Genomic DNA, 25,940 nt, shown 5'->3' on the forward strand with positions numbered 1-25,940 from the left:
CTGGCGTAACGTATGGGTTCCACGTGAAAGAAAATTGGATGTCTCTACATGTTTTATTAATTGTCACATTTATAATAGGGGCTAAGTATGAAATTGCCGTTTTATTGTAATAGGTACTTCGAATTGACGTAAAACCTTCATGGTTTGCAATGAATGATGAAACGTTCGATAAAGGTAGTGATATAAATTAACATGACTTATTACTAATATTAACTGATAGAACTCTTTATTTTGTGTAGAGTTAAGGTATTGTTTAGGATTACATTTCTTTTGTGTTTATTTTCATTTTCTACCTGTAATTAATTATTATTACTAATGTAGTTTTGAAGTCGTCGTGGCCTAAAGGATAAGACGTGTTCGAATCCGCACCAATTCTTCTAATGAAATAGGTACTTGACGAATGTTTGCGATTGACTTCCACAGCGAAGGAATAACATCGTGCAATAAAAATAAAACTCGCAAAAATTATAATTTGCGTAATGACTGGTGGTAGGACCTCTTGTGAGTCTGCACGGGTAAGTACCACCACCCCGCCTATTTTTGCCGTGAAGCAGTAAATTTTGGTTGCTAACCGTACGTACTCTCACACCTACATTGACGCGTATACAGATTGGTCACTCACGCAGCTAAGGACGACGGCGCGCAGTCGTACTTAGCAACAACTCTATTCTTCTTAGTGCGTGCCGCCACGCACCGGCCGGCCGGCGCCTTTTTACGTCATTATTACGCGCTTCATCATTATTTTGCTGCGATGTTAAGATGTTATGTTAAGCCATCCTCGATAAATTATGTGCTATCTAACACTGAAATAATTTTTCAAACCGGACGAGTAGTTCCTGAGATTAGCGCGTTCAACCAAACAAACAAACTCTTCAGCTTTATAATATTAGTAACCATTATATATACCATATACTATATTCTATATATAATAGTATTTTAGGATCCTAACATAGCCTAGATTGCCTTACTAAGAGATTTGTGGATTAATTTGTTCTATTAATGTTATCGTTAAGCTAGCAGATAGTCTGCTTTGAAACCGACCAGGGACTGTATTCATAAGTAATTGGAATTACAAACTTGACAACCACAATATTCCAGTCATTGCAAGCTTAATCCATTGGGAAACTACGGTGCCATTGTAGTAGTTATACCTCGAAAGGCGAATTATGGTTGATTACGCCAACGCCCTGAGGCTAGATCGTACTACCTAACTAACCGACTTAAGATTTCATTGAAATTTCAAGCTTTGTGTAAATAACAATAATAGCGGCTTTGTCGTGAATTTCGTTGGCACGCTCTACAGGATTTTAGCACAACCATCGCTTACCCGAAATATTTGAGGTATGAACAGGATTCAGCACTAAAGATAATCGTGGTTAACTCATGTCGATACACTTGGTAGCTCTTTTGAGGAAAATTTAATGTCCGAAACGAAATATCTTAAATGTATTTTTGTTTAACTCCCTAATTTCTTCTACATTATTCACAACTGTCCGCTACATATTCAAAACAAAGACTTGTACAGAAACTTTTATAAACAATGACGTACATGAACTCTTGCGAAGAAATTTTTTTGACATAATAATTAAGTCGACTATTTTCAAAGTCAAGCTTCAGTCCGGAGTAAAGTTTATCCTTTATACTTAAGATGCTTATTTTTTTAAAAGTTTCTACGAGTCAGCGTCCTTGTTATACTTACACATATAAGGGAAGGAAGTTGGAGTAAAAAAAACTTACACAGCTGATTCTCCTAAAAATCAACTTTCCGATTTGGTTTAGTGCGCTGCAATTTATTTTTGCGTAAAGAAAAAACAATCAGCTTTCTTTATTCATTTATACTGAACGTAGACTTTCATTAAGATAACAGAACAATACTCGCACCCATTGAAAAGAATCAAATTGTTTGAAAATCTCAACTATCAACTCTCCTCTCGAGATCCAAATCAAATTATACTTGTAGGAAAACGGCGAGAACGTGTCGACCGCTCTATTTAAGATGATTGGCGTCGGGATAATATGCTCGAGGAGCCACTCATGCGTGTCTGTAGTCATGCCAGTCTACACAGTGTAGGCGGTTTGTGGTCGCTAGTTCTTATTCCAATGGCGTACATATTTTATTTCCTTCGACTTTCGTGGTATGTAGACATAATTAAAAGTACTTATTTAAAGTATCTATATATTAATACGTGAAGCAAAAACTTTGTATCCCTTTTTACGAAAATTGCGCGGACGGAGGAGTATGAAATTTTCCACACTTATAGAGAATATAGAAAAGAAGTGCACAATGCTAATATTTTCTTTAAAATAATGGATAAAATATACATTAAATCAATAAAGAAAACAGTACTACATACACATGCATACTATTTATTGTCAAACTTTTGTTCTTGACGTCTGTGGTCAAATTGAGAATAGATTAAATATTGTTTGTCTTTATTAATATTTTTTTATAGTTGTAGCCTTGGCGAAATTTGTGATTATAGATGTATAAAATACAATCATAATAGTGTACAAACTAACAATTCCAATTATAGTCGAATTTCGGCTACTGCTGGACATCTAGTATAAAGTAAAAGGTCATTTTAATCTTATGTTAATAATGTCCTTATATATAATAGTTTCTGACGTTTCGAATGCTTTCCGGTTCTCGTGGTCACGCCCGACTCACAGTCTAAAAACTATACGTATTTTGTTTTTTGGTTCTAAGGTTTAAATTTCTTAAGCCAAGCCTGTCTCCTATTTGTTTTTCAAAGTAAACATTATATTTAAAGATTACGTATACTCTCATCGCTAAAGTACAGTATTGAAATTCTATTTTTTACTTACATTACATTAGATACAGTGCTGAGTGCTAAATCAGTATTCCAAACTTAGTAACCCGGTACCTGATAACTAATTACCTGATACCTGCCTCTTTAAGGCGCAGAATGAATGACTGCTTTGCGGCTGTAATAGCTCATGCTCATGAACGATTTCGGACTCCGTGTATTAAAATAAAATCAGCAAGATTGATAGATGTAATGTGTATAATATTGGCCCACGTTTGTGAATACCACCGCCCTGATAATTTCTACTGAAAAGCAGTTATGTATTCCAGCTTGCAGAGTTGAACAGCCGCTTTGAATTACAATTGAGGCTTCGACCTCACGTCTCAACATATCGTTGTACACGTTGTAATTTCTATGGAACGTATCACTTTACTGTAGATGAGCTTTGAGGTCTACCTAGTTAAAGCTCTTTTAAATTTTAAAGCATGTAAATTTGCATCTCATAAAAATTTCATATTTTATAGTTGAAGTTTTTTATAAAAATCGCGTCGATTATGAAAGAGCAGCTTAAAAAGTCAACAAGTAGACATTTCGCTTGGCACGAGACTAAAGTTTTATGGCTGGCAGCGGAGAAAACCCTACTTCATTATATTCGCTAAAACATTTCCAGCTGCAACCATTTCTGTCATTTACATTTTGATTAATCAAATAGGTCTTTTTAATCTGAAACGTACACGATATATATAGAGCGAAGAAAAACTTAACTTTAATCGATTAGATGTGAATAAATTACAATAATTTTTTGTGGGGGATGGTTTTGTAAGCGGTTCGGTTTCCTCTGTATTTTGTACCGTATGTTCCATGGGGAGTGCTCTGAGGAATTGTTCGAGATGATACCAGCATCTCGTTATTACCATCGCACAGCCCGCCACCGGAGTAGAGTTCATCCATACTTCCTGGAGCCACTGCGGTCATCCACAGTGCGTTTCCAGAGATCTTTTTTGCCACGTACCATCCGGCTATGGAATGAGCTCCCCTCCACGGTGTTTCCCGAGCGCTATGACATGTCCTTCTTCAAACGAGGCTTGTGGAGAGTATGAAGCGGTAGGCAGCGGCTTGGCTCTACCTCTGGTATTGTTGAAGTCCATGGGCGACGGTAACCACTCACCATCAGGTGGGCCGTATGCCCGTCTGCCTACAAAGGCAATAAAAAATAAAAAGCATTTTAGATTCAGTATTTTCACAATTAGTAGATAATACAAGCTAAATGCAAAATAAAATTTATTGAAAGCAAACTATTAACGCGGAATTACATTACATTTAAATACTTTACTTCCGAAAAAAACAAAAAAATAATTGTGTGTCACTGGGCTGTAAGATTGAGACAAAAATTTCATAAAATATTCCGTGTTCATAGAAAAATAAATTAATGGTTAAATATTGAGTTTAATTGTTATATTTATTTTTCATAAGTCAAACTAAGCAAGCATCTTGAGACGTTTAAATTCAGTTTTACCTTTGAGGCAAATATTTCAAATATCTAATTTTTTTTCTTTTTTTTTCTACCTATGCTGATAGCCTTGAGAGGCTATATCAGCCTTAGTGAGTAGGTGAGCTCAGGGGACTCAAACCTGGTGAAGTTGCTAACACTGACCCTAGCAAGAGCAGTGCTTCGCAGAATCTACCACCGGATCGGAAACGCGATCCACTGAGAAGATCCGGCGAGAAACTCAGTGGGCTGTATCTGTGGGTTAGTTTATTCGCCGAGCCCTTCGTCACAAGCGGCGGGTTCGACGAGAACGATGACCGGTGCTTGAGGTATCTAAAAGCAGCGTTAATGGATCGGGAGGATCGAAATGACGTGTTTTTGGGCGACGTCAACTGTTTACCATTCGGTCCAAACGATCGGGAATGGATTTTTACATAACAATATACATACCATACAGGTGTTTTTTTAATGTGATATAATCTAGAACACAGAAACTTTCTAAATGCGTTTAAGAGACAAAGCAACAAACGAATCGTGTCCTAGAAAGAAATCCTTGGAATTACGGAATGCTACAAGATATTAAATCGATATTGCAGCGAACACGAGAACTGTACTTTATTAAATTTTATTGGGAATGCTTTGACTCACCACTGTGTTTTTATGGAAACCGATGTATGTTTAAACTATGTATTATTACCTGTGGAAGATAAATTAAAGATTAATTGATGGTTGTTCAATAATAAATATGTAGCTGTTTATTCAATTTCGTGAGTAGTCTGACAAATCATGATTGTACAAAATTTTCAGACGAGGTCTCCGCCCTTATTCAAGTGATTCTTTTGCCTGTTTTGTATCAAAACTTGTAGATTCGGCACTCAAAAACAACTGCCTTTCAATAAAACGAGGAATTTGACCGCCCGTCCTTAAAGCCAAAAAGGTAAGCTAGGACCTTTATTTTAAAATAATATTCGTTCGATGAACTAGGCGTCAGTAATACCTATTGTACATGGGCAATATAAAAAATGAGTCCTGGAGTTCACTCATCCGTCCTGGCCAAGCGATAAGGCATCCAGAACAACACCAATGCATACATATATAGGTATATAGTATATAAAAATGAATTGCTGTTCGTTAGTCTCGCTAAAACTCGAGAACGGTTGGACCGATTTGGCCAATTTTAGTCTTGAATTATTTTTGGAAGTCCAGAGAAGGTTTAAAAGGTAGATAAATATGAAAATGCTCGTAATTAAATAAAAATTACAATTTTGTTTTTCCTTTGATGTGTCCCCCGTCGGACGGATTCCTTTTGTTTGTTTTAAGTTTATTATATACCAAAGTTTAGGTCTTTTATTTATCGATTGAGACACTACAAAGTCTGCCAGGTCAGCTAGTTAAAAATAATTATTAGATGAATGGATTAATGGATGGAACCATCTATATAGATTAGATTTTCTATAGTTCATAATCAATCAAAATTATTTTAAAGTATAATCTCGCTTTTTTTTTTGCCATTTGATTATTTTCTTTACAGTCATAATGGTCATGGATGACGAATTCATATCTACTGCTGCTCAGTTCCGAGAGAAACTTCCATTTGCATCAATAAAAGTATGAACAGAACAAAAAATAATTTAATAAAACGACAGATAACCCCGGTTATCTGTGAATAAAACAGATATCATATAAAATTTAGTTACATTTCAACAATAATTTGATATTAATTAAAATGTGATAATAAATTTTATATATGTATATATGTATAATAATTTCTATTAATTAAAAGTCTCATACTAGTAGTGCCTATGAGTATACGAGTATATAATGAATCTCATGACCGTACAATAAACATTCTTTTAACGTTTTAATGAAAAAATTCATTAGCATGATCACAAATGCTATTTTCTAAACAATATTACTCTATACATGATCATCCTTCATGTTTTCAGGTCAGTTCCGTGAGCTGTTCAATTTAATCTGAGCCACACTGGATACATTGTCGCTCACCAGCGTTATCGACTCACTCGTCAGCGGGTCAGTCTTACCCCCCCCCCATATGGGTGGTACCCACCCGCTCTGTTTAGACGTCCATTCAAACCTAGACTTTTAGTTAGAGGTTAAGGCCGTGAACTGTAGTCACTGGAGTTCAAATTCGAGGCAGCTTTCGGTTCCTATTGACATTCATTTTAAGGGCCGCTTTGAATTCCAATAACAACTGCATTTTTTATTTGAACAGTGTTAAGAAATGACATCGTTTTTAAATTGGTTTGTAATACAAAATCATTGCCCTTTATTAGTTGCAGGGTTTTTTATAAACTTTCGGCCCACCTAATTGAGTGGTATACGGGCTCCGTAAGCGCTACCGCACAAATGCCATCTTCCGGCATAAGAAATAAGGTCGTAATTGGGTTGTATAAACGCTTTCCACTCTTCAATCTGAAGCGAATGAGCAGCTCGCACCAGCAATTTAGCAATTTTACTAATTCGAAGTACGATTTTTATACGATGCTATTTCTCAACAGCGGAAGTAGTCCAAGAACACATGCTACCTACAAATGTACTAAAAAGATCGGCCCGTCAACTAGGGCACGATTCGTAATACTGAATTCGAGTTACCGCGGTCATGTTGAAAATACGCACTAAGCCACGTACATACGTGTCGTATCAATTAGGTTGGAACAATGGCTGTCCCGAGCGTCATACTAGAATGCATAATTGCTACACCGCAGAAATCCATGGATTGATGGTATCAATTAATAAGCTCTTAAAATCAACTATGCTTAGGAGCAAAGGGAGTTAGGTAAATGAGGAGAAGATTATAGCCGAAAGTTTGTATCTTCTTCAAAATAGGTATGCGAAAATATTGAGGTCCTATGAAATAATATATCCACGAATTTATCGATGAGTATTTTTTTTTAAATTGTATGATTCCTTATTACTTTTCATTTCTGAGTTTCGTTATTCTTACAATATTTGTTATTTCCTTTGAACAGGAAAAATAACATTATCATATTCTGCTAATGGAACAGTATGAAACTAGCAATATATATTTTCATTTTCTGTTAACTGTACAAAAAAGTGGAAAAGATAAAAAGAATCTCGCGGGCTTTCTTTCTTTTGTTGTTTCGAACAGGTGGTACAACCTTGAAAGCTCAATTTTCAACTTAACCAAAAAAAAAGTTATTTCCGCGTTCTCCGACCTTAATTACAGAAAGCTTTTAATTTATGAAAGGATCGTATCAAAGACAAAGTTGTTCTTGTTACTTAAAGTAACGCTTTGCAAGTTTTTTTTTTAATTAACAGCAACTAGAAATTGCATTATGAGTGTTTTACGATTCATTAATAAATTAATATTGATATATGTATGTTTTTGATTGTTAATTATATTTTAATTTATGTTAGTTTTTTCTCTTTTTAGAATATTTATACCTTTTATTATTTTTTGTCTGTTTAGGCGCGCCCTTTCCCGAAAGTACATGACTAATTTTCAGGTAGACAGAAATTACTTTAGAGCAGAGCAGTTAATAATTCAAAGTTATAATTGTTATATTTATAATATATATATATATATATATTATAAAAATATAAATATATATATAAATATATATATATATATATATATATAAAAAAAAAGTTATTTCCGCGTTCTCCGACCTTAATTACAGAAAGCTTTTAATTTATGAAAGGATCGTATCAAAGACAAAGTTGTTCTTGTTACTTAAAGTAACGCTTTGCAAGTTTTTTTTTTAATTAACAGCAACTAGAAATTGCATTATGAGTGTTTTACGATTCATTAATAAATTAATATTGATATATGTATGTTTTTGATTGTTAATTATATTTTAATTTATGTTAGTTTTTTCTCTTTTTAGAATATTTATACCTTTTATTATTTTTTGTCTGTTTAGGCGCGCCCTTTCCCGAAAGTACATGACTAATTTTCAGGTAGACAGAAATTACTTTAGAGCAGAGCAGTTAATAATTCAAAGTTATAATTGTTATATTTATAATATATATATATATATATATATATATATATATATATATATATATATATATATGTCTATAATGTTTTCGTAACCAAATCACTGAACCAATTTTGACGTTTCTTACAAAAACACAATATATCCCATTTTTAATATGTAATTCAGATTTTGTAAACAATACGAAAAAAATAGCAAATTTTTTAAATAGTATGGTTTAGATCACACATTTAGATCATTAAGAAGGTGAAATCGCTTTCGGATTTTATTATATAAAACTTATTTAGAAGTTAGCAAAACTTAATGTTTTCTAATTTTAGACTATATTGGTTTCGCCACGCTTTTTAATAATAATAATAAGTTATTATTTATCAAGAACTATAACAACACATTTTTTTGTTTTTCGTATAAAGTTATAATTGTTATATTTATAATATATATATATATATATATATATATATATATATATATATATTATAAGTTATAATGAAGATGAATTTCTATTTAACCATTTGTGACAAATCTGTGCAATCGAAATCCACGGGCGCCCACTACATTTAATTTAATTTTAAAATTTCAAAACTACACCGCTGAGGATACACAAGAAAAGTGCTAAATTAAATCGATCTCTATTATTAAACTATTAAAGCTCAGCTAAGTAACAAATAAAAATATAAAACCGTTGAAATCATATTCTGTGGCCTCGACAACTAATCTTTATTAAGGTGAAACCTGAACATTGTAATGTGAGTGAGCTGAAGCCTCATTGCAGTTAATGAAAATAGATTGCTGAAACCAGGTCGGAGATCTAACGAGGCGCCGGCCGATTGCGAGTTTTGTCACGTTTAAAATGCTAAAGTTTTTTTTTTATTTTCCATTAACCTAAGCTAATGCAAAATTATAATATCATTTTACATGATACCAGTACAATGATCCTTATATAGTCCTGCTAGTCTATTTAAAATATATTCAGTGAATAGCTTTGTGCTCTCAAAACTGTCTTGAAACAAATAAGTATCTATTAATAATATATATTCTTATAATTATGTTTAACCATTAAAGCGAAAGTAATTCGAATAAAAAGAAAGTATTTCAAGTCATTAATGAAATTCCATACGATCCGAGGACTTAACAATGGAGAGTTTCTTATAGGAATATTGGATTCCGCTATCTGTCTCGGTTCAGAAATGCGAATGAAACGCGATTGCGAACTATGAGATATTGGAAAGGCATTCATTAATTCTTGGACATTTTTGGAAACTTAGTGGAAGTTATTACGTTGACTGAGAATATAAAAAAAAAAATACTTTTTAGCTGATAAATTGAAAATACGGATTAAAAAAGAAGTATTGATTGCCGATACGCTAATATATATAAAATACGCTAATATATATGTAACAATTTATTATTATAAACTAAAAGTCAAATGAAAATAATTTAACATAAATCAACTGACACAGTAGAACAGATCTTCCAATGCGCTTATAGGAGGCACAGTTCCCAAGATACTGGATACGTTGCCTCGTTGGACAGCCAGACTCACTCTCCGTGCAAAGTACCAGCCAGCCTTAGCATCACATGTAACCTCCTTCAAGCGTTTGGAGATTTCTGTTAAGTCTGTCTCTTTTTAGCTCATAATCTTGGTGTAGTTTCATGCGATATTGGGTTTGTATTCAAAATTTGGAATGGTGGGAGGGAGTTCAGTTCCAAAACCAAATGACATATTGTCTTTTCGCATTAAAAGTGTACAATGTCCAAAAATATTCGAAATTGAATTAATATGCGGAATCATTTGGTATGACCAGTATTTTTCTCATAAATACTTTCAAAAAGTGTAGTTTAGTTTTAGTTTTTTTTTTAGTTTTCTTATGTTTTGACTATATTAACAAAATCAATACATAATTTTATCTTACTTTAAAAGGCAGATAATGTAACTGGTAAAAAATAAAAAAATAATGTTGCAAAGATGATTAATATTAAAAATATCACATGCTAAACCTTTAAAACACTCTCCTGTAAAATTAGTAAATTTTGAGATTATACAGTTTTAATGGGAGAAGACGATATGGTAGATAGCTAATGCAAGCTATGGAGGAGCGCAATATCAGGTAGTAAAGATGTACCAGACTCCAGATTTACGTGTAGCAATAAAGAAATGAGTCATATCAAACACTGCATGACTTACCAAAGAAAAAGAACATTAGCTGTTAGATCACGATGTTGGAAATACTCATGGAAAACATTTATTTGAAGTTTTAAAAAGATCCACCCCGCTCCTTTTAAGTCTAATTGAATTAGAACGCATTTCAATCAGATAGACGCTTAAATTCGGCAAAATCATTGAAATGCTGAATTTACTAATCAAATATACGAACCCATTCGAAAAGGAGATTTCAATGATATGTTAAAATCAAACACTACAGCCCCTAGCTACGCAGCTATTGACAGGCCTCGCCTTATTTACTTGGGCAATTTAACCGATCAAAATAATATAGATTTGCTAAATTTGACATATCCGCTGCAAGCAGGCAGCGCAGGACCAGTCTTTGTGGCGAGGGTTGGGAGAGGCCTATGTCCAGCAGTGGACGTCTGTGGGCTGATAAGAAGAAGAAATTTAACATATTTTTTTTTTATTAAACTGCATACAAATCTATTTATTGGTTATTATCATGTGGTCCTACTTGTTTAGTATGGCGTAACAGAAACAATATTACTTAGGTATTTTTACTGAGATTATTGGTTAATTTTTACACATCCTAGCTAAAAAATAACCAGTGATCATTTAAAGAAAGATAATTTAAGTCAAAGCATTAGAAAAATTCAACAGAAATCATTACAGTTTTTACTTACACTTATATTTTAAAGGTTTAGGTGTAACAATATACAAGTTCAGGCCCTGACGGAGTTTAACATTTTCGGCTCATACAACCCAATATCAATGTCGTTTGGGTTGTAGATTCTTCTTCTTCTTGTCAGCCCATGGAGGTCCACTGCTGGACATAGGCCTCCCCCAAGTTTCGCCACAAAGACCGGTCTTGCGCTGCCTGCATCCAGCGGATCCCCGCGAACCTCAATAGATCGTCGGCCCATCTTGTGGGAGGCCTACCCACGCTCGTTTTTTATGGTTGTAGATATTTATTCTTTATTCTCGCGTAGTTTGAATGTTCCACACAGAGAACTCTAAGTGAAACCGTATCTATACTTAATAGTGATTGCTTCTAAAAATAAATCTAACGATTCTGCGATGACTTAAAATGTGTTTAACCATTTTGTTATCGTGTGGTGTTTTCTTTTCGTACATGTTTTGCGGTACTCAATATGGATATTAAGAAAAAAAAATAGGAAGATGTTGAATACATATTTATTTCACAAACATTCCACCTCGATATAACACCTTTGAGAAGTCAGTTCATTACAAGAATCATGCAGCACGGATAACAGGCGTTGACTTATAAAAGTACCTTTGAAGGTAGCGTGCAGGCTGCAACTTCTTAATGGCTTTACTTTTGCTTTGTTGAGTGTAGCGGCGTTCCGTAGGCGCGAATGTTTCAACGAGTCGGTCTGGAAATTTTCTTTGTGAATTTCTCAAGTCATTTTCGCTTGAAGACTTTTATGGATGTGACGTTGCCTTCAGTGTACTTTGATTACTTTTATTTTGCACGATATATTCAAGGCGCAGATTTTACTAACGAAGGTGACTTCATACTGATGAAGACACGATCCATTTGGTGTATATATACTGTAGTGTAGTTACATTTACTGTGGAACAACGCTGTCGATGTTGAAATGAATTTTGTTCTGCAGTAGAGCACTAAAATCTCATAAAAGTTTTAAGTTTAGAAAAGCTATCAAGGATCGTTTGTGGAGTAAAGTTAACGGTTATAAAGTTAATAGTTACCTAACAGACAGTACGATGGGGAAGGCTTGCTTTGAGATCGTATTATTTTATGAACTCTCTAAAATTTGGAAATATGCGAAAAAGAAAAAAAAACATAGCTATATATAAAAGAAAAGGGATATAAAACGAGTAATAGTAATGAAAAAGATTAATCTGCCGAGTTTATTTAGAGATAACATGTTTTGACAATGAACAAGTATGTATACAAAGGCATCCATCTAGTTCCGTTGTGTAGTATTAAAATAAGACCAAAGTGTTTTTGTTGCAAATTTAAGAATATTATCTTACAACGAATGTGGGAGAGATTAACATTTTTATTTTCTTTTTTAAGCTTTATATTAATTAAATAGCTCCTCCCCCCTCCATAGGGTTGCCAGCTCAGCTTTCATTAGTTAATGAGTGCTAAAAAATTCTCAGAATTTGCAGCCCATTGGCAATGTGCCGGCACATTATATGTAGTAAGTAGGTTTATTGGTGGTTCCATAATCTTTACTTCCATGACGATTTTCTTGGGAAAGTAGTTGCAGGTGAGATTATTAGAGATTAATTATTAATTAATTAATTAATTATATTATTAATTAATAATGATAATGATGAATGATAATGATAAGAGATGGCGCGACATCGTGAGACGCATCAAGTCTGCCCCTTCCAACACTACATGACGATCACGATCACTCTGTCAAGAGTGACACGACTGAGAAGAAAGGTTTATTGGTCCAAATAAACACTCAAACAAAAATCGTACACAGAAAATTACGTTTTCGTTTATTACTTAATACGTATTTATTTTGTTTTCTATTCACATATTTCGTTTAACAGAAACAAAGGCTTCATTATTATCGACACGGTGTTTATCACACCTGTCTGATGAGTTTCGTTTTATTCTTGGTATTCGTCGTATTTATTATACGAGGCTATTTAATGTCTCAGAACCAGAACAATAATTTCACCCACGCTCTCGAAGCGAAAAAGCCCATAGAATAATTTTAAATAGATAAACCAGCTATAAGAACCAGTGGCTATTTTGGTCAGAACATTTTTCATTTGTACTTTGGCAACAATTGCGGCTACGCAAGTCCGGCTCCGACCTTTTGTTTTACTCCCACATCATCGTCACCTACTATTTCAGGGTTCTTAATTTCTAACTGCCTATTCACCCTGTAATTTCTATGTCAAAAGTACGAGTAGATCTTGTTGTAAGCCAACGCGGTACTACCACCATCATGTCATGAAACAATCATGGGTTCCGTTCTGAAGTTCACAAAATGGGTTAATCCAATGCCATTACGATTTATTGCCTCTTCGAGGTAGATTAATGGACGGTAAGCATTGTTCCTCCGGTAAATAAGGTTCAAATACTTAATAATCTTTGGCTAGAAAAACTTGTCAACACAAAAGGAATCATTAGTGATATTGGATTTTCAAACATATGTAATTTAAAGGACAATGCCGTACTAAGCTGTACTGTGACATGAATTAATAATCCAGTAACACTTAATGAGAGAATACGAAATCTTTCGTGATAATCACTTCAGCGTCGCAATTACTACTATTGTGCGTTCATTCTGGTCTAATTAGTAACACAATCACGATTCCAGCTTTACGCAAATCTTCGGGCTGAATTATTTCTGTGTATTTTTTTCTGAATTAATATCACCTCCTTTCATATACCTAATATAAGTTTTACATTTTAAGAATATTTTGTGTTTAATATCAATATTTTTGATAATTTTAATGTAATGGAAGTTACATTACTCGAAACAAAATCAATTTTTTTTAAAAGATTAGGTTGTTTTCATATCCAATATTCACGTAAAATCTGAAAGTTCACATTAATAACTTGCATTAATTAGTAATAAGCACTTATAAGAATTAGGAAGTAATTCTGTTCAACTCGAATAACTATGACGAAAAAAATGTTGGGCTTTTGAGCTCTGTATTCTCGGGCCGGCACACAAACAAAATAAATAAAATTACTTTCAAATTAATCAACAAAAAATATAGTTAATGAAATTGTGCCAGAATATAGAAGGGAAATATGTGACGTGAAACGTGTGTGAGCTACGAGGACCCTTGTTAAAGCGATGCAAAGGTTGATGACCCTTCAACCCCTCGCAAAGCGCTACGGCATTGAAACGCGGAAAGCGAATACTCGTAATTCCAGATCGAATGCACTTGTAAAGCCCAAGAGGAGTCCAGTTTCGTTACGCCAGATAATTTATTTTCTGGAAAGTTTCGAAAGTCACTTTTTCCACAACCTTTGGTGAAAATGGTACTCAATATTACCAATACAGCGTAATTGTATACACTTTTAATAATGTACGATGATTGGCCATTATGTTCTAAAAAAAATTATGTCCGTTACTTTTTTAAATATAATGCACCATAATTTCGTCTTTATAATCTTAAATAGGTACTTTTTACTTTTTTCGACTGAAATTTATATTTCTACCGTCTGCTGTGATCTATACTATCTTCAAAAATTTCATTGCATATACATACGAGCGGACGGTAGTAATGACAATAGCGGCTGATAATTTATTTCAATCCAATAAATAATTGGAACTACCTATGATTTATATTAAATAACTTATAGTAGCTAGGATTGTTCATTATTAAAGTTAAGCTAAAAATCAATTGACATTCTTTCGGTTCGTACTTAGGCTTAGCTAACGGAATTAAATGGTTGTGCTTGTGGCATCGTTATACAAATGAGGTCAACCAGCAACAGGTGATTCTAAACAGGAACATCACTACAGTGTCACGTAAGGTATAATAGCAGTATAGTCTTCAAATGGCCTCAATTCATTATTCCTTAATGCACACGTAACATTATTAGGCGTATAGTTGTCTTATTTTGAGAGCAATTCTTATTTCAAACCCATAATCCATCTAACTTAAAAACTCTATCCAATCTATGTGCACCTTTAAGATTAATGAAAAGAAATAGGATTAAAGTCAAATGGGTATTGTCGATATATACAATATGTTAAGAACTCCTGATATCAATAACACTAACTATTAGTAGCAATGCCATCTCGAAACAGACATATAGCTTAAATGGTACAACACACTAAAATTATGACATCACAATTAGACTATTTTGATACCGGTTATGGTAATTTGATTCTTAAACCGTTCACATAGGGATTGAAATTTTAACACTAGGCACACGGCATACCACTACGACTAACCCTAATCCTCTGAAACGAATTTTCGCAACAAATGCTAGTGCATAGGATAGTAGCACTGTAATTTATTATTTAAGCAATACGACAGTAAAGTGCAGAATTGAAAACATGAATAATCAACTGTAGTTGTAACGGATGTCAGAATATTGACAACGTTATTTGAATTTCGATATCTCTGTGATATTATGTGTTTACAATGAGGTATTCATATTAAGAGCAATATTTTAAAGCGCCACTGATTGTGCAGATTAATATTTGATTTTGGGTGATTTTTAAACTTAGTTGGTTGATCGCAATTACTTGATTATGTTTAATTATTTAAATGATTAAATACGCGACTTCAACTTCATTTCTCAAATTGGGTGTTTGTAGACACGTTCCCAGTATCCACAAATAAATATGATCATATATCTTCCTATCGTGTTCAGCTCAAACTTCTATCGATTCGTCAGCGTCGTAATTTATGTACACTGACGACTCTTCATTATTTACTTGTGTCTCCCGACCTTCCTTCGTATCTCACTCCCTATTTTTAATATCTTCACTAAGCGGTCCCTTCGTTCTCTCCATAGTCTATTAATTCGTTGTCCCATACATAGTTCTAGTTATGTTCGTGATTCTTATGTCGTGCAGTCTGTTCTGCTATGGAATGCGCTCCCTTTCGAGATCAGGACCATTACTGACCGAAGTAAAAGGTTTTGCGAAAGCTGTTGGAAAAGCTAGTGGAATTTTCGTGAATTTATTGAGTTTGTTTATGTGTATTTATATATTTTTTAAATTTTTTGCAGTTATATAATATAGTATGTATATATTTTTGAGTTTAAGTGCTTAACTTTTATTTCAATGCACCTACCATTATTTTCTCTGCACTACCTTCAGTTTATTGGTAGGGAATGCATTAGGCATTAACTCCGCCAATGTAAATAATACATGAAGTGTATAAACGAATTAAAATAAATAAATCAATGGGAGAATGAGCCTCTCTTCAGGGTTTACCGAAAGCCATGGATGGCACAACTTGAATACCACCACCCACATTGTGACCTAATATTGAAGTATTTTTGTCTACTGGCCGCCCTTCAAATTGGAAGCACAACTATTTCGTGATAATAAAAGATAGGACGGAGGTATCGTGTGGTACTGGTGGTTGATATAATGAAACTTGCCATATATTACTATGAAAATACATATATATTTGTCTAAGAAAAATTATTTTTGATGTCATATTCGAACAGAAATTCAATGGGAATACAACCGCTTATTCTCCGAAATAAGGTCGAAATTGCAATTGTAATAAATGTAGAATGTTTTGATCCGGAATGCGTAAATACCTATACATTACGGCAGAAATAATCTAACCGTTCGTAACTAGCCGTGCGTACTAAAATTACCTGCAATAAATCGTATCATATATAATTATTTGAGGTATAGAAAAGCTGAAAGCGGAGAGAAAATATTTACCAGTTACAATACAAACAGCCAAAATAAACTCTCAAAGTTTAATTAAAGCAATGATATTAAATACTGAGGTTTACGATACAACAAAAATGTATTGTATCAATACTCCAAAAAATATAATTGAGGTTAAAATAAACCTGCAAATGCATTTGTAAAAAATAAATTTTACTTCATTCGAGCCCAAGTAAAAATAGGTTTGTTTCTCTAACTACGAGTATGTTGTACAGATACTTTAGTACGCGGCTTGGGATTTACACTAAAATCGTATAGGTAGCTATAATAATTGAATTTCAAAGGAACCGACACCCATCAATTTGTAAGTTTATGTTCGTTGACACAGTAATACCACAATATATTATCTTGCCTTTGGACATTGTAAAATATGATTGACATAAAGTCATCCTATTATTTAGTATATAAACGGTACCTTATAGAAATCATAAAATATATTTTTGTTGTGTAAATTTTATCGGAAAATAATTTCGAATAAGAAATTATTAAATGATATTAATCATTAAATCATTACAATTACAATGGAAATAAATCACCAAAGTTTTTTTGTTAGAAATTGGTGCTCATGAAGATTAAGACTGCGGGTTATTAAGTAATAAAACATACAAAAAAAAATACATGGGACTATATCACCATATCACTAACAAGACAAGTTAACAAATTATTTAAAGTATGCTGTTTTTTTAGCCTCAAGTAGAACGGACTGTGAATCAAAGTAATTGACTTAAGTTACCAGGTTAAGCCACTGATGGGTTGGTCGGTCAATTAGATGCACAAGACCGGTGGTTGTGGCGTAGTTTAGGGGAGACCTACTCCTAGATCCAGTTGTAGATTTCAGTGGGCTCTTGAAGATGAATATGAGGAAGATGATGGTGATTTTCATCAAAGTAAACTCTTAAGTCTCTTATGACAGTTTACGCTTCATACAGTCACTGTCAATATAACACGAGTAAAATGTATTTTGTTTTTATTTGCGAAAGACCCTACAAACCACTTAGTGTTAGAGCACAAATTTGAAACTACATTAAGATTCTCTTGAAAAGAATCGCAATCAGCTTAGGTTTAGTTGGTAGAGTGGATTTTCGTGTCGTCCGACTAAAGTAGTAGTCAAGTCGTTGATAAGAACTACGAACAGCAAATAAGTATTTTGATTAGTTCTGCTGACTTTTCGCAGTAGACTTGAGTTTTGTATATTGAGTTAACTAGAACGTTTTTTTTTCTGTAGCCGCACTGAAATCGCATCTGCAGGCCACTGAATTTTAATTGGTTTAATTCTTAGTTTTATTATAATATAATCCCGACTGTTGCGTCTCTTTTTGAGATTAACGAGCAGGATAGCGGTCTTATTGTAGCGAACGGATTCTTTCATCTTCTTCCTTCTTTATGAAGTTGATAGAAAATTAATTACACAAGACAAGGAGGGTAGGAATAGGTTCCACGCTAAAAGCTTTATCAGGAAATCTTAGGAGCTAGTCCATTACTTGAACCACGAAAGCAGTATAATGTAACTTGTGCTGACACTTTGTAATAGGTTCGGATGTTAAATTTGTCTAAGATGATTATTCCTCTTTACGGTCGGTTTCGTGAAACTTGCCGTGAAGCGTTGAACCGTGAAATTTGTTTTAGTATTATGAGATGTTTGTAATGAGAAATTGCGCGCTTGAGAATCGCAATCGCAAGGCAGACTGTTTTCTTGGGTCGTTTAAACTTTCATTTATATGTTCGGCTTGTTTAATAGAGACCTTATTATAAGTGAATTAATATTTCTACTAAAGTTCACAAGCGGTTTTACCTGCATTCATGCAGAAAAAAAGTAATTCGATTAAATTGTTTTTTTATCTCTACTTTTCTGTACTCTTGATGACGTGCGTGCAGAATTTCATTGTAATAAGTTGAATTTTTTAATATAAAATAGTAAAAATATAGATTGAATTCAGTACATATTCATCAACGCGGCTAATGAAATTGATGGGTTTTACGGAAGTCTCAAACCAGAAAATATTATAAATATTATGAAACGTAATCTTGTTTGTTTTCGCAAAGAAGCCTTTTGATTAAATTACTTGGAGCTATGTTCAATCGCATTACGATAAATTAAAAAAGTTTTTCCTCAAGCATATTTTTAGGACAGAATAAATGTTTATGATAGACAAATTAAGCGCGAATATGCTTTTTGGTTACTTTGTGTAGTAAATAAATGTTTGCAACGTTTTCTACAATTACCACTAAGTACATCTGTACACATTGTATTCATGTTAATTTTGAAATTTCGTTTCAAAATTTTAGTCAGAAAAACAGTGACAGCAAACTGGGCGATATTTTACATTCATTCAACATATTATAAATTCGAAGATGAATTTGTTTGTTCCATATGCTGGATTAACTTGTTTTATTTGGCGTTTATTTGGATTTTGTCAACAGCGAAAGAGCTTGTTGATGAAGTGCAGAGTTAGGGACCGGTTTTTCTTGACATCCGCAATATATATATATTTCTTATATCTAACCGACATTGACACCACCTTGGGTCCTGGAGGTGGAGGCGTTCGCCGCTGACTATCAGTGGCGGGCTGACCTTCGTGCCCGGGGCGTGGCGCGTCCCAGCCCCAGTGTGGTCAGAGCGCGGAAGGCCCAATCTCGGCGGTCCGTGCTGGAGTCATGGTCCAGGCGGCTGGCCGATCCTTCGGTTGGTCGTAGGACCGTCGAGGCGATTCGCCCGGTCCTTGTGGATTACATATGAGTGAATCGTGACAGAGGACGCCTCACTTTCCGGCTCACGTAGGTGCTCACTGGGCATGGTTGCTTCGGTGAGTTTCTGCACCGGATCTGAGCCGAGCCGACGGCAGAGTTCCACCATTGTGGTTGCGACTTGGACACGGCGGAGCACACACTCGTCGCCTGCTCCGCATGGGAGGGGTGGCGCCGTGTCCTCGTTGCAAAAATAGGAAACGACTTGTCGTTGCCAAGTGTTGTGCATCGATGCTCGGCGACGACGAGTCGTGGAAGGCGATGCTCGACTTCTGCGAGTGCACCATCTCGACAGAAGGAGTCAGTGGGGCGCGTGAGAGACGCATAAGCCCGCCGCCGTCGAGCGGGGTCCAGGGAGGCGGATCTCGCCCAAGCCGTGGCCCTCTAAGCGTTTCGGGTCCCCCTCATATGTAAGTCTGGGGTCCGGCGAAGGGCGCCTAAGAGACGACGTGCAAGTTGTTCTGCACGCGTTGCGTCCCGAGGGGAGGGTGATGGGAGAGATGTGCTCCGCACTAAGCGTTTCACTCTTCCCCCTTTGCCTTTTCATGAGTTCTGTCTCATGCGAGGCTCGGACGTGGGTTGTTGAGCGACAGGAGGTTTTAGTCGGTTCGACTCCAGTGGAGGGTGGGAGTCCGGCGATTTCCTCCTGACAAAAAAAAAAAAATAACCGACATGGGTTCTTTTAGACTCTCTTAAGTACGAGATCTAAATGTCTGATTTATGACACCGGGACTCCGTAAGGATATGCCGCACATTATCAGTACTTCAGTACTGGCTCAGTTTTTTGTTTAATCTATAAAACTATTTTATAGACGCTTAGATATGTTGCCAACCTTATTTGTAGGTTCTCTTGATAAATGGCAGGAACACTGAAGTTTTGACCGTTGGTTTTGTGGTTTCGCGTAGTTTTTTTTTTTTTTGTTTTACTTTAGAATGGGTTTATGAGTTATGATAGGCTTATTAGTAACATCATCGCTTTTTGCTCAGTTATAATTTGAAATTTTGTAGACTAAAACTTGTAGGCTACTTGCACCAATTTTTATCATGTCTGCGAGTCGCGAAATCCTGAGGAAATCTAATACGACATTTAACATAAACTGGAAGTGTATGCATTTGATGATGAATTATGAGCCGAATCTTTGTTCAGGTCATAATTAACAGAAAACTGGTGGTAGTTTTTATTATAATACATATTTACGTCTCAATACTGAAAATTCGTTTCAAACTTAAGCCGAAAAAGCACTTAAATTATTACGATCTATGAAAATTTAAATACGAAGCAAAAACGTTACTATAACGAAGTTTAATAAACCAGACCGTGAAGGCAGATACTCTCCGTAAAAAAGGATACTAGGCTGATATTTATTACAAATCAATAAGCGATATCCGTCTCTATTTCATTCAAAATTCAATTTTGGTGTGAAAGAAGGAATAACGAAGGTTTTCGAGAAAAATGAGTTTCTGAGCGAACATTAATACTACAGATATAGTTATACCGAAATAAAATTATCCACGGCAGTTTTCGAAAAAGAGGGAGCGAGCTACTTTATTAAACTTTTGAAGAAACGTTGTTCATGCAGACGCTCGAAACCATTCTTTGTTCGGGTCAATAAGCTTTATTGCAAGAGCCGCAAAAACCACTTTACATCAACATTCATTTCAATGAACGAACGGTACCAAGTAAACTTTGAACAAGTGTAAGCACTCTTTAACTAGGTTTCCTTGGTTTTCGGTCTTTGTGTGCGATTACATCCTAAAAGGGGACCTTCGTACTATTTTTTCAAGCACAATATATATAAATTATTTCAGTTGTCTTTGTAAACTATAATTACCGTCATTGTCACATGAAGCTCCACGTCTACTTCTATACCATTAGAAGTTTATGGTACTTTTGCTATAGTACTCTTGAACCTAATAGATATTTGTGTGTTTAATTTTCTTGCCACTCAAAAGCCGGTTACCGTCCTAACGAACCCGTCGCTGGCGACGAAGAGCTGGACGAGTAAATTAACCCAGAGACACAGCCCACTAAGTTTCTCGCCAGATCTTCTTAGTGGATCGCTTTTCCGATCCGGTGGTAGATTCTGCGAAGCACTGCTCTTGCTACGACCAGTGTTAGCAACACTTCCGATTTGAGCCCCGTGAACTCACCTATATGTCAAGGAGAAGCGGATATAGCCTCTCAAGTCTATCAGCATAGGTAGAAAAAAAAAAGCTAAGTAAAATAAATCGTAGCCGTTTATTTATGCGCACAATACCGGTCTTAGTCCGTAAATCAAAGAAACTAATATCGGATGAAATGGATTCGTATCTCATTTCATTTTATAATGCGCGCAATGTTCGTGTCAGCTGGCGTATGTTATCCAAGATCTCTATTGAATACACTGAGCGCCCGTAGACTCTATTGCGAGTTTAAATCAACGAACCCACGATCGTCCTGGAGTCTAGTTGAGCTCGTTGAACGTAAATGCCGCAGTTCTACTTGAGACACGAGGTCAATGTCTCAATTGTGTAGGAAAAGCAGTTGTCCCACATTTGAAACCGGGATTTTTAGATTTTATTTTGTTCTAAAATAAAAATGTAAATACACTCGTTATGTGACAATATGTCATACTTTTTTACTGTAACAGTCTACCGTCATCATAGACCTATATAGTAGGGACACGACATATTGTTCTATACGTACAATTGCTTATATAAATAGCACCCATTTTGAAGGCACATACATAAACATATATCTATCTCGTTTTTACTCACCACTTTAACTCGCAGGAAAACAATATAACAGTATTTCAGTGCGTACATAAAATGAAACATGAATATACGTAAATGTCTCCGTCTCCGTCTAATGAGGCCGAAAATCCGCCATGTTTAGCGCGCCAAATGTCATTGTCACGTCAGTTCGGCCGTCTGTTTTGGGTTGTACATTATTTATTGACTTTGATATCGATTTAATATGATTGCTTATATAAAATTTCTTATTTTATCATGCTTAAAACATACAAAAATAATAATTAAAACATATTTTATAGGATCTCAAGAAAGTCGTCGAAACTATTTAAATAAAATAGTTTTATAACACTATTGTCAACTCGTTAAATATTTAATAATTAAGTGATTTTAGAGAGGAAGTCACAAGGAATGTTTGTAATTTTATTAACGAATAAATGTTCTGTAGGTGTTTTTTTTATCAGGCGGTCCCTTGATAAGTTTAAAATTTGAATCACTCTCAAGTGAGAGTGATTCAAATGGTGCGGCGTACCTTCCTTGAGGTGCGCTGCGGTAGTGTGTTACGGACTTTAGAGTCAGCAAAACAATTAAAATAGATTGTAATAGTCTAAGAAAAACACGTACTCAAAATACGATAACATTCAGCATGCTAGAAATGGGCAGATGGCACTGTACTACGCCATATCTTTATGTTTTGCGGCAAACGACAACTTTATAAAATCAGTGTAGCAAATTTTAAAAATCGTCATATCGTTTCCTTGGCAAATTTGAAGCACGAACTCGTCTTAGATTTCACATAATATCTAAATCACATCATCTTTGCACATAACAATATACTTACTTCCTATTAAAGTATAAATTCTACAAATAAATTCACTCAACAATATTTAAAATAAAATGAGCCAAGAACGTTTATCGATAAAACCTACTAACATTAAAATTTTCTGGGCAGCACTAAAACCGCCATGTTTTGTGGCCAGATGACGTCACAGTGGCACGAATTTTTGTTGACGTTTCATTTCCATAGGTTTCCTACTTCAGTGACCGTCATCTATATATTAATACGTGAAGCAAAAAGTTTGTATCCCTTTTTACGATAATTGCGCGGACGGAGGAGTATGAAATTTCCAACACTTATAGAGAACATAGAGAAGAAATGCACAATGCTAATATTATTTTTTTATAAATAATTCATAAAATATACATTAAATCAATAAAGAAAACATTACACACACTACATACCATGTATTTGACGCACACACGCTGGCATACTATTTATTGTCAAACTTTTGTTCTTGACGTCTGTTGTCAAATTGAGAATAGATTAAATATTGTTTGTCTTTGTTAATATTTTTTATAGTGTAGTCTTGGCGAAATTTGTGATTAAAGAAGTATAAAATACAATCATAATAGTGTACAAACTTACAATTCCAATTAATTATAGTCGAGTTTCGACTACTGCGGGACCTCTAGTATTTATTAATAACTACGAGACTATTAATACGGTTTACAATGTACAGATCATCTCTACAGTATATATCATACAGTAACAGGCTTCATATTGTGAATGTACTTGCTTGTGAATTTCAGACTGTATCTCCTTTGTACATAGGGGGTTTGTGACTTCTGCCGTTAAATAATAAAATACTATTAAATTATTTTAGGTTTTTAATGTGAAAGTAATATTGTACATATTGCGCGTCTTGTAGCTGTTGAGTACCGTTGTGAAGTGAAGGTGGTTGTGTATTTTTTACGCATCGCGGTGTTAGCACCGTTCCGCGGGTTTGCCGCCCCCTCTCTCGCCGCGCTGCCTCCGTCTTTCCCGACTTCACAAAAGAGGAGATGATGCGTAAGCAGTGACTTTTTTTATTGCTTAGATGAGTGCTCGAGCTCACGGCCCACCTGGTGTTAAGTGTTTACCGGAGCCCATAGACCCCTACGACGTAGGTGCCGCCACCCACGTCGAGACATGCGTTCTTAGGTCTCAGTTTTTACAGTACAACGGCTGCCCCGCCCTTCAAACCGAAACGCGTTACTGCTTCGCGGCAGAAATAGGGAAAACAATAGTACCCACCCGTACGGATTCACAAGTCGCCCTATCACCGAATTGCCCTATAGAAGAATATTTTGTTTAAACTTTTTTTTTAAACACATATTTTACAAATTTAATATTATCTCAAGGTGGCTGGAAGCATTGATATTGTGATGTCTATAAGCTTCAATAACGACTTAACGCTTAAGCTGGCCGTGATCTCGTTAACTTTGTGCAGTAAAGTAATTAAATAAAAAATATGGGATTTCTCATAGTAATCAAGTCAAGTAAATGACACACGAAACAAATGTAAAATTCTTTGAAAAGAGGACTGGCTAAAGTTTCACTCCAACAGACTGACAACTGTTCCGTATGGATCGCACCACTGCAAATGTTAGTTAATTCAGGTCGCATAACACAACCAAAACATTGAATAAAATGTACTGGAACGGCCTTTATCAAAAATATTTTATTGGTGTATTTTTGTTTATTTTTCCAGTACAATGAAATATGTATTGAGTAACAGTTAAAAAAAAAACCTATTGAAAAATACGAAAAACCTTTAAGAACTTTTCTTTCTTTCTTATTGTTTGTTTAATGTAAGGTAGGTATATAAACAAAAAAAAAGAGTTGACTACACATACGATGCAGATAAAAAAAGTCAATTCCAGACAACTTAAAATTATACGCTCAAGGATTGCTCTTAGTTGGTGACATAAATTTTCTTGACGTCTCATCACATCTAAGACATCCATTAAGTCCGTGTTTACGAGTCAGGAATAACTATCTCGAATAATGGCTTTCTTCCAAGGTTTATTGATAGTTAAGGAAATAATTTTACAAAAGCGTTATGAGTTCTTTACTGTCTTAATTTTAGAATTCAATCGTACCACTCAGTATCTGAGTGATCAAATCTGAACTTTTTTGCTTCAGTACTTTGTATCTATAATAGTACTGATGAATAAATTACATGTTTAATATGAATACTGCGTAATTAAAAAAAAACAGCTTAATTAATGAATTTCCGTTAGTATTTGTTGGTCCTATTTTATGCTCGCAACAATATCCTACCTATTTTTGCCGCCGATCTCTTTGTTGACGACTAAGTCTACAAAATTGAGGTCTACCCTCATGCCTCAAGGTTCATGTTGGCGTCTACATTGGAACATATATGAGATCTCTAGTAAATTAATATAAAATGAGCCAGAACCTAGTTTGGCAATTAACGTTGTAAACTAGTTGTGCCCTGACAAGCTTTTCTTTCGTAATCGCTTAGCTATAAAGCTATTTAAAAGAATATACGGGCTTAGTGTACCTTAATGATACTAAAATATAGAAACTTTCTCGAAGAATATTTTAAAATCAAATGAATTATTAAAACTCAAACGATTAAGTATTGCTCAAACACAGAAGACAAGCTTGATTTAATATGATGTAAAGGATTTGACGAAAAACTAATCAATATAAATATTAACGTTGGGCCTCTATGGAATTACTTTTAAAACTATTATTTGAATAAAACACATTTGAGTGAATTTTTTACAGTTAATCTGGCCACCACGAACGCCGCAGATGGGTCAAAATACCAGGAATAAAGTTGTTTAAAAATACATTACTTTGATAAGCCGTTACAT

The 25,940-nt window shown here is 34.7% G+C and overlaps 2 protein-coding genes across 22 annotated transcripts in view; one reads left to right on the forward strand and one right to left on the reverse strand.

Annotated features, from left to right (window-relative positions):
• Nucleotides 1–25,940, reverse strand: part of LOC101744007 (coiled-coil domain-containing protein CG32809) — a 305,604-nt gene that overhangs the window by 231,062 nt on the left and 48,602 nt on the right. The gene's annotated exons all lie outside the window — the stretch shown is intronic.
• The window catches only part of LOC101737229 (uncharacterized), an 83,192-nt gene that overhangs the window by 38,577 nt on the left and 18,675 nt on the right, over nt 1–25,940 (forward strand). The window contains exon 1 of one of the 5 annotated variants that reach the window (XM_062670487.1): nt 2,086–2,135. The exons of the other annotated variants lie outside the window; for them this stretch is intronic. Within the exon in view, the coding sequence (XP_062526471.1) occupies nt 2,101–2,135 (35 nt within the window). The 5' untranslated portion in view covers nt 2,086–2,100. Of the gene's footprint in view, nt 1–2,085; nt 2,136–25,940 lie in introns of those variants that run through there. 5 annotated transcript variants of the gene reach the window in all.

The sequence above is a fragment of the Bombyx mori genome, chromosome 1 (genome assembly GCF_030269925.1).
Source record: "Bombyx mori chromosome 1, ASM3026992v2".
Classification (NCBI taxonomy): domain Eukaryota; kingdom Metazoa; phylum Arthropoda; class Insecta; order Lepidoptera; family Bombycidae; genus Bombyx; species Bombyx mori.